We start from the raw sequence: 9,921 nt of genomic DNA, 5'->3' as shown, positions 1-9,921 counted from the left end.
ATATATATATATATGTATATACACTATGAGAACAATGGAAATTATCCGACGTCGACTTTCTCTCCCTCTTATTGTTCCTTCAGCGCGAGAAGACCGAAGCCCTTCTCGAAGAACCATGACTATTCGGACAGCAGACACCCCAGTGATTGCCAACTTTCACTCGCCAGCCTCACCCACAGTACGCTTTCAAAACCCCAGAGACTCCACGGACGCCCGTCCTAAAGCGGCCTTAACAACATTGACACTCTTGGGTGTTATCTACACAGCGAGTATTAGTGGTGGGTATGGTCTGGAAGAGTCGGTGAGCGCGGGTGGGCCACTTCTTAGCATCATATTTCTCTGCATTATTCCATTTGTGTGGGGTATACCCGTCTCTTTGTGTGTAGCAGAGTTATCTTGTGCTATTCCATCAAATGCAGGTCCTATAATGTGGGTAAATGTAACCTTCGCTCCATGGTTTACATTTTGTACTGTCCTATGGACAGCCTTTTTAAATTTTGTGGATAACAGTTTGTATCCAACTGTACTTGCGGACTACAGTGGAGCTCTTCTACATTTAAACTTTTTAGAAAAAGCTATAATAAAAGTGGTATTTTTATGGACTTGTGCACTTATTAATATGGTGGGGGTTTACCTTGTTGGGGCATTCAGCGTAGTAGTAATGCTCATAACATTATTACCCTTCCTTCTTATGTTTCTGTTACAACTTCCTCATGGATTTGATTGGGAAAGAATTTCCTATATACCTCCACAAATTAATTGGTCAGTATTTCTTCCAGTTGTCGCCTGGAATTTTTCTGGATTTGATAGTGCCGGTAATGTTATTGAAGAGGTAAGTAATCCCCATCAAACCTTTATTCGAGCCTTAGTATTAATGATTATTTCTGCATTGGCCACTTATATTCCTCCTATTTTAGTAGGAGCAAGCGCTGAAGCCCTAAAAGATACTCCTTTTGATAAATGGGGTAATGGATTTTGGGTAAAAGTAGGAGAAGCAGTTGGTGGATACGGTATGGGAATTGTTGTGATGATTGGAGGTACTATCTCTACTGTTGGTTTAATGACGACATTATTAACAACAACATCACGTTCATTAGCAGGAATGGGAACACTTAATGCGTTTCCCTATATTTCTTCATGGTTATCACGTTATCATCCCAAGTATGGTACTCCTATTAATGCAATAATTGTCAATACGACAATAACATGCATTCTTTCGGTATTTCTTTCTTTTGAAACACTTGTTGAATTAGATCAAATTTTGTACTCTTTACGTCTGATAGCAATTCTATTAGTTTTTTTGAGACTACGTTTCAAACAACCATTTTTAGAACGTCCTTATAAGGCGCCTGGGGGTTTTATTGCCTCACTCTTTTGGGGTGGTGTACCTATTCTATTTAGTACTTTTCTCATAATAGCTTCTATGTTTGGTAGTTTCTTGCTCTTTTGGAGTACCATTGTGCTAGTTATAGGGACCATCGTCATCTCCTACTTGGGTGTGCGCTACTTTAAACCAGAGGGATTTGAGGGAAAACTAGTAGAGGAATATGAAGATTCGGATATGCAAACGTACGGAACTGTTTTGGTTTCGGAGTCTAATGAATGGCGTAAGATGCATCCACACCATACTTTTATTGACCATCTCGACAGGGAAGAAACCGTGAAATAATATATACGATAATGAAAGGAAGCGTAATAATTATGATAATAATTAAGTGGTGTTGTGAAGAGAAAAAGAAGAATGAACTTTGAAAATGTGAATGTTTATATATTTATATATTTATATATTTATAACAAGGGCTATTATGCACAAAAAAAAAAAACCTTCGTTTCGCGGTAGTGCGTTTTTTTTTTTTTTTTTCGTGTTTTTTTACTTTATGTATGTCTTCATTATCAGATAAACAAAAAGAAAAATAGTAATAATAGCAATAATGTTATTTTTCTTCTTTTTTTGGTCTGTTTGTTTCTGTGTTAATAAAAAACCAAGGTTTGTTCTTCAATATTGTGGCCTTGAATGTGTTCTCTTCTCACACACCGTGTATCTTTTTTTCGTGTTTTTAGTATGCTTCTAACTAAGTCTCTGTTTTTTTTTTTTTTTTTATTATATTCTTAAGGTTTTCAGTACATACTGATCCGTTTGTTCACCAGTCCCACTTTTTACAACGTTGGTCTATATACATGTATTATATATTATGTATATATATATATTTTTTTTTTTTTTCTTTATTTTTCCTTATCATTGTTTTTATTTTTACTTGTTTTAGTCCTAGTGATTCTTCTACGTTGTCGTTGGAGCAAGCAAACAAACAGTAAATAAAAAAGAGAAAACAAGTGTTAATTTCCTTTTTTTTTATATAAGCAAACTATAAAAACCCAAACCAGAAATCATGTCTGTTACTAAGAAGCCATGGGATGCCCGCTATGTTAACCCGGATGTGCCCCACACATCATCTTACTATCTTAAGTGTATGGGTGGTGGTGTTCTCTCCTGCGGCCTCACACACACCGCCGTCTGCCCACTCGATGTGGTGAAGTGCAACATGCAGGTGAGCCCCGAGAAGTTCAAGGGCATCTTCTCCGGCTTCCGTGTGGTGTTGGCGGAGGACGGCTGCGGCTCAAAGGGCATCTGGAAGGGATGGTTGCCAACATTCTTCGGTTACTCCATGCAGGGTGCCTTCAAATTTGGCTTCTACGAGGTGTTTAAGGATCTCTACGCCAACCTCGCAGGTGAGAAGATCGCAAAACAGTACGAGGGACTCATTTGGCTCGCCGGCTCCGCAAGTGCAGAGTTCTTCGCCGATATGGCGCTCTGCCCAATGGAGATGCTGAAGGTGAAGGTGCAGACATCACCAAGCGGTACATTCCCCACAGGCTTCGGTGCCGCTCTCGCCGCTATTCGGGCAGACAAGAACTCCGGATTCCCCTTCAAGTCCCTCGTGCCACTGTGGTCTCGCCAGATTCCATACACCATGGCGAAGTTCTACTTCTTCGAGCGTGTCGTGCGTCTCTTCTACGCCCACGTTTTCACGAAGCCAAAGGAGGAGTACAGCAAGGCAACTCAGCTCAGTATCACGTTTGCTTCCGGTTACATTGCCGGTATCGTCTGCGCAATTGTTTCTCACCCTGCAGACTCTCTCGTATCTGCACGTGGAAAGGCCTCTAACGCTGGCAAGTCATACGGTCAGATTGCCTCTGAAATGGGATACTTGAACCTCTGCACAAAGGGACTTGTGGCGCGTATTGTGATGATCGGCACTTTGACAGGCCTGCAGTGGTGGATGTACGACTCGTACAAGAGTGCACTCGGTCTTGGTACCAGCGGTGGTGGTGCCAAGAAGGCCAAGGAATAAGAGTAGTAAATATTTGCTGAGGTTGAGAGGGGGATAGGGAATTTAAGAAGAGGGGGTATATTTACTATTTCCTTCTTTTTTTCTGTGTGTTTTTTTTTTTCATCTTTAGGGCTTCGTTTCTCTGTTCTTCTTTTTTTTCATCTTTTTTTGCCTACTGAGGGGGGAATGGATGTGTAGATGGTGTTTCCTTTGCTATCCCAGGTTTGCTGTTACTTCCACGGTGGATAGATCTGTTACTTTCTACACATTTCTCAATTTACCCAACCTCCTTTGGTGTATGTGGTCTATGATGCTTTATGATTCTGACGTAACGTGTTGTTTTCGTGTTTTTTTTTTTTTTAACCATTAACTTCAGATATGATAAACAAGAGAAACAACTGGCGTTTATCTGCATTTGGGGAAGTACAATGCAGAGGGAGGGGAACATATAAGTATTATTACCATACAGGTGCAAATTAGATTTAAAAAAAAATGAAAGCAGCAAGAAGGGGTAGGGTGGAAAGAAGCAATAAGTAAAAAAAAAAAAAAGAAAGTAAGTATGAAAGTGAAAAAAAAAGGCAAAGGAGGATGATGATATGCTAATTTGGTTCGAAAGGAAAGAAAAAAGTTTTTGTCCTTAATCTACCTGAGCCCATATTTGGGTCCTCTTCTATGAATAAGCAAGATTACGTAACTATTTATATATATATATATATATATATATATATTATAATAAAAATAATAATTGATATATTTGAGAGAGGGAGAAAAGAGTTGGAAAGAGAGAAATACAATCGCATCTGGTGTGAAAAAAAGTGAGTGCAGAAGGAGAGTAACCGATGCACTTGAACGTGTTCCACATCTTGATGGAGTGGTTATGTTTTTATTTCTTTTTTTTCCATTTTTTGCTTTTCTTCCATCTCTTCAGTGATGATGTAGCTTCTGTGGCCTGGGATAATGAAAAAAGAAAAAAAAACTGAGAGCGTATATATATATATATACCTATGTATTAGGCATCTATGAGAATAAATTGTGACAAGAAACAGGGATGTGTTGTTTTTTTTTTTTTTTTTCGTTATTATTACTGTTATTATTATATTTGTGGCGTAGCGGAACATGAAGCTGGAGGTATGAGCTAGGGAGATAAAATGAAGAAATAAAAAGATATAAAAATAAAACAAAAAAAAAAAAATGCTATGTTCTTCGAATGAAGTGTGCACGTTTTCAGAAAAAATTATTTAAAAAAATGAAGTGATTTTGATGCTTTATTTTTATTGGATTTGATCTTGTTTTTTTTTTTCTTTTTTCTTATTAGAGATTATAGAGTGATGTTATAAGCTTTATTTCTACTTTACGTTGTTGTTGTTTTTTTTTTTTTTTTCTTTTCTTTCCCTTTACCTCTTTCCTTGCGTACTCTGTATGCATAAACCCAAAATGAAGGCATAGTGATTAATGAAATTGGCGAACACAGACCTGAGTGAGGCAGAAGAGTACGCCATATGGTGTGAACAGACGCGGGCTCTTTTTTTCCCCGTGGCCAATGGGAAACAGAGTGCAGAAGAGATACCCATGAATAGCAACAACGGCAGCAGCAGCAGTGGTAGTGGTAGTAGTAGTAGTAGCATAGATGTTAATATGAATGAGAATAAAGATAATGATGATTTCCCATACTGTTTTTATATGCGTATGCTGGGCTCTGGGAAACGAGAGTCCGACCAACAACAAGCCTCTGACAGTAGTTTTAGTCAAAATTACAGCCGAAGTAGTAGCGTTAATAGTCAATTCTCCTCTATTTCTCAACAACAGCGATACATAGACGAAGACGCTTACGCCGCTAGACTAACCTCAAAGTTACAAACACAAGCACGTGCTATTCGAAGAGAACAACGAAATAAAGTTCCTGATATTATACCGAGTGATAATGTTCAGTGGCCTTTCCGTGATGGGACGGTTGAAGCCATCGCAGCAACTGTAAATGAAGAACTTCATGAAATGCTTATGTATGTTCGAAAACGTAATCTTTTGTCTGAGCAACTACGACGACAATTAACGCAAACAAAGTTTCTTCTTGCTCAACAAAACGAAGCGTTACGAGAATAAATCAGTGATTTTTTATTTTCTGCGTTCAGAAGGAGGAGAGAAAGGAGAGAGGTGGGTGATTTTTGAAAATACATTGATAGTAGTAAAAAAACTATGTGTGGTATTACATTTTTTCTTCGTTTCTTTTTTTTTTTTTCTTTATTATTGTTATTCTTCATTGAGTGAACTTCCGATCGAAAGGACTCAAGAAATAATAAGTTCCTACGTTCTCTCACTCTCACTCTCACTCTCTCTCTTTCTGTTATTTCCATTATTACTCATGATGTGTGAGTATGACAAATTAAATTCTTTGTTATGACTTAATAATAATAATATTTTTTCTTTTGTCCCCCTCTTTTTTTTTCTCTTTAACTCCATATGTATATTTCCTTCTGTATTTTTTTTTTTTTTATGATGATGATTTATGACAATCCGGTTGTCTTTATTTTTTCTTTTCGTTCTTTTTTTTTTTTTTTTTTTTTTTTTCTTTCTCTCTCTCTCCACATATGAATGGAGGGATTCCTGGACTTTTCCTTGATTCTCTCAGTGATTATTAAGTTTATGCCGTATGGAGAATCAATGTGCTGCCGTCTCTGTCAATGAGAAGTCCGACGGGCGATCGACGCAGTTGACCCGCAACTCATTTATGCCCTCGTGGATGGCGGACCCGTCGTGGCTGCAGTCGATTGAGATCCCGCAGGATTACATGGCAGAGTTACTGGAAGAGAATATGAATGGATCATCAGGGGCAACAAACAAATTCCTTAACCCATCCAAACTTCGTCCCTCTAAAACTACAGCAGCAACCACTACCACCTCCACAACGTCATCATTATTACCAGTAGAAGGAAAGAGAGGAAATAAACCAAACGCCGTACTCTCTCTTTTAGAGACAGCACGTCGTACAATGACTTTATGGGTTGAAGATGATGGCGAGAAAAAAGATATGGAATCACAACATCAGCAGTTAATGTCCCTTCTTTCTGATTGTATCAAGTCCGTAACACAGCGTGCACCTTGGGATCCAGAAGAATATACAACAGAGATGCGAAAGAATATGTTGGAAATACTTCTTAAAAAGTTTCTTGATCAATCTCTTGATCCTGCCGCAGTTTCACTATTTGCAAAAGATGTGATTCGTCGTTCATCCGAAACAAATGTTGTACAAGAACTACAGTGTCTTTGTGTGGTACTTACATATGATAAGACGTGGAATGGTGAGGATCCGTACAGACAAGTAGAAAATTTTATCTCTTCAAAGGAATTTGAAGAGTTTAAAGAAGAATCTCTTGAAGAAGTAAAGAGACGACTTCATATGATGAATATTGACCTTAGTAAGAGGGACATAAATGCTACACGAGCATTGACAATTTGGAAGGATATCCATGGTGAACACCGTGGAAATTGTTTTGGTAACTCCATTACTCTCACTCTCACAAGTGTACGTCTTGGTGTCATAGACAAAGACCAAGCTTCCAATGATAAAGGTGGTAAAAAGGGATTACCAAAGAAAGTAAAAGCAACTTGGTTCCTTAGAGATAAAGATCGTGTTGTAAGTTCAGCGAAGGTACTAGGAAAGAATACTTTAAATGATAATGAATATCAGTGGAAAGGAGGAGGTAACCGTGCAACGCTTCTAATTCCAAAAGGAGCAAATAAACAATTTAAAGAGTACACTATCGTTTTGGAATTAACAGTCCGTAACGAGTCTTGTGTTTGTACTGGTCCCCGTGAGAAACTCTTGGCATGTGTTTCAATTAGTGTGGATGATGCTCTTTATGTAAGTGTAGCACAACTAGACTCTCCATTGCGTCAGAGAAGAAGTGAGCCAAGTAGTGAACCATTTGTAAGTGAACCATTTGGTAATGAAGATACGAAGATTATAGGATATCATTTTTCTTCTCTTCTATTATCATCCAATTCTAAATCTTCTAATACAGAGAATAATAATGATATATATCCATATGTGGTAGAATCTGCTAAAGCATTGTGTAGCATGCCTTGTCTTAATCAAGATCACAACAAGCGACCCCCTGTTATAGATGTGGAAAAAGAAATGGCTGCCGAAGAAGCTCATTCAAATTTATTCACATCAAATGTGAACTTGGATTCATTGTGTACCAACCATCATAAGAGTTTCTTACGGTTAGTTGATATTTTAGGTGATCTTGATGATACTTGTGTTTCTATTCTTAAGGCTTATACTCGCCGTTATTTAGTTCATGAGGAACTGGAGAATATCGCACTCCTTGTTTCAGTGTGTACAAGAAGTAATTTAGTAGATCGTACCTCTAGAGAACTTTGCTCTCATGCCCTAGAATCAATTGCAGATCTTAATGGACATGTAAGAACACGTATAGGGGGTCGTCTTTTAAAGGAAGCATTTGATACCACACATTCTCATATTTTTGACATTATTCTTTCTTTAGAGGATGTTCCTTCATCATCATCATCTGATTCTCTCCAAAAACAGGCTGCAGTAATTTTGAATGATCTCAAACAACTCCTCCTTATAATGTATCCAGAAATGGACTTCAACGTAATACTTAAATTAGAGGCACAGAAGGATGTACTACCAATGGTAGAGATGTTACTAAAACTAGATGGTCGTTTGCTAAGGGAGCACCGTCGTACACAGGTTCGTGAAACCAAGACAGATCTTCACATTCTACAACTTGATCAGCAGCAGGATAGCGTATTATTAACTGGTAAAACACGATTTCTACTTGAATTTATGAAACAACTATGTGAGAGATGTCAACGAGCCTTGTCTCTTACGAAGGGGCCGCGGTCTGCTGAAGTAATAGTAGTGATGCTCTGCCGTTTGGAGTGCATTTCCCACGATGTGTCCGACCCTTTACGAAGTGTTGTGAGCCGTCTTGTGGGGTGCCTTGCGCGAACACCCGATGTGGATCCTCTTGGCGATGCACTTGGTCTTGTGGTGGAGGTGTGTGGTGCGTTGGCGACTCTTGGGGGGTTGTTGCGTGGCGATAAGAGAGCGGCGGAGGTCTGCGGTGATTTGTTGTCGTGTTGCGACTGGTGCTGCTCGCAGATGCCGTTGTGGTGGTTTGCCCTCTGCGAGCCGCATGTGGGGGCGTGGGTCGCCGCCGTGGTGGCTGTTGATCATGAGAGGGAAAATGATGAGGAGGATCGTGATGGCGACAAGGGCGAGGCTTCTCTCTCGTGCGGTCTGGGACTTCTGCTGGATCTCCAGCGGGCGCTTCTCGCCGTGGCGGTGCGGATCCTCGCGTGGCTGCCGCCGGAGAAGAACTACGACGGGACCCCCGCCCTCGACACCCACGGGATTTACGCCGGCCGCTTCTTCGCCCTCCAGCGGGCCGTCGTGGAGGCCGCCGTCGACGCCATCGTCGCGCGGGGCCGAACCGGCCGTGGCCTCCACGCCGCCCTCGAGACCCGCGCGACCCTCCGCCAGCACGACGCCGCAGCCCGCGCCTTCACAGACGCCGACGTCCACGACGCTCTCGTGAGGAACAACGACCCGCACAATCTTCTCGAGCATGAAAGGCGCGTCAGCGCACAACTCACACACGCCACAATAATCGCAGCAGCGGATGACTTTTCACAACACATCCGAAACGACATGGAACGCACCGCCCTGAGTCAACTCGCAGATGTCGCGGCCCCGGAGGCTAATATAAAGCAGGCTGCCACACGTCTCGCTACTCATATAAAGGGAGAGTTGCAACTTGCGAAGCGCATTCTTGATAAGGATGACTTTGCAGAGTTCTTTAGTGAAGTGGCAGTACGAGCCTATTTTAATGCCTTTCAGCGCCTGCTGGATCAATATTCGGCGTCACCAATGCCGCCTGAACGTGTCCCATTGCTTCTACAGCTCCTGCACACGCTTGAAGAAGAACTTCAATCCGTGGTAGACATTGCCAAGATGGAGACGGAATCCGTCATTTCTATGAAACTTAAGACAAATGTAATGTCAGTTCTTTTGAGTGAATCAAGTGCAGCACTCGTGGAGATGGCAAATTCATCAGTTCTTAATGAGGTGGAACGGGAGCAGGTGACACGTATATTAAGGTTTCGCACCGATAATATCGCAAAGCAGTATATCCGCAAAGTAGGTGCCAAATGAACACGGGATTTACTATAACCTCCTTATTTGCTTTTTTATTTCTCTTTCTAAGCTTGCTGACTATATAAAAGAGGGGGAAGAATACCAATAACAATAATAACAAATTGATCATTATAATACGCTCTCATTATGCTTTTTTTTTTTTTTTTTTTTTTGCAAACATGTAATGCCAGATAACCTTTCTTTCGCACTTATTGATGCTTCTGATGACTGTTGTTGCTGTTGTTGTTTTCTTGTTTCCTGAAGTTGTACATTCTTCCTCTTATTATTATTATTATTATTATTATTATTATTATTTTGTTTTTCACCCTTTTATTGTTTGTAGAACACATCATCGTTAAGGTCCTCGGAATACCTTGTGAAAGAAGGATTGCCCAGTGTTTGGAGTCATACGTGGATATAGCGAAG

At 40.3% G+C, this 9,921-nt stretch overlaps 4 protein-coding genes across 4 annotated transcripts; all 4 read left to right on the top strand.

Annotated features, from left to right (window-relative positions):
• Positions 1-34: 34 nt before the first annotated feature.
• Positions 35-1,669, top strand: TM35_000042300 (putative amino acid transporter; the record flags this gene model as incomplete). The annotated part of the gene is made up of 1 exon (XM_029022424.1): positions 35-1,669. The coding sequence occupies one exon, from the start codon at positions 35-37 to the stop codon at positions 1,667-1,669; it is 1,635 nt and encodes a 544-aa protein (XP_028886082.1).
• Positions 1,670-2,387: 718 nt separating this feature from the next.
• TM35_000042290 (mitochondrial phosphate transporter) lies at positions 2,388-3,350 on the top strand (the record flags this gene model as incomplete). Its single annotated transcript, XM_029022423.1, has 1 exon — positions 2,388-3,350. One exon carries the CDS (start codon positions 2,388-2,390, stop codon positions 3,348-3,350), a length of 963 nt encoding a protein of 320 aa, XP_028886081.1.
• Positions 3,351-4,781: 1,431 nt separating this feature from the next.
• Positions 4,782-5,429, top strand: TM35_000042280 (uncharacterized protein; the record flags this gene model as incomplete). Its single annotated transcript, XM_029022422.1, has 1 exon — positions 4,782-5,429. The coding sequence occupies one exon, from the start codon at positions 4,782-4,784 to the stop codon at positions 5,427-5,429; it is 648 nt and encodes a 215-aa protein (XP_028886080.1).
• Positions 5,430-5,976: 547 nt separating this feature from the next.
• On the top strand, positions 5,977-9,513 carry TM35_000042270 (uncharacterized protein; the record flags this gene model as incomplete). The annotated part of the gene is made up of 1 exon (XM_029022421.1): positions 5,977-9,513. One exon carries the CDS (start codon positions 5,977-5,979, stop codon positions 9,511-9,513), a length of 3,537 nt encoding a protein of 1,178 aa, XP_028886079.1.
• Positions 9,514-9,921: the final 408 nt, after the last annotated feature.

This window comes from Trypanosoma theileri, assembly GCF_002087225.1.
Source record: "Trypanosoma theileri isolate Edinburgh chromosome Unknown TM35_Tth_4_V1, whole genome shotgun sequence".
Lineage (NCBI taxonomy): Eukaryota > Euglenozoa > Kinetoplastea > Trypanosomatida > Trypanosomatidae > Trypanosoma > Trypanosoma theileri.
This window is presented reverse-complemented; position numbering and strand designations above follow the sequence as displayed.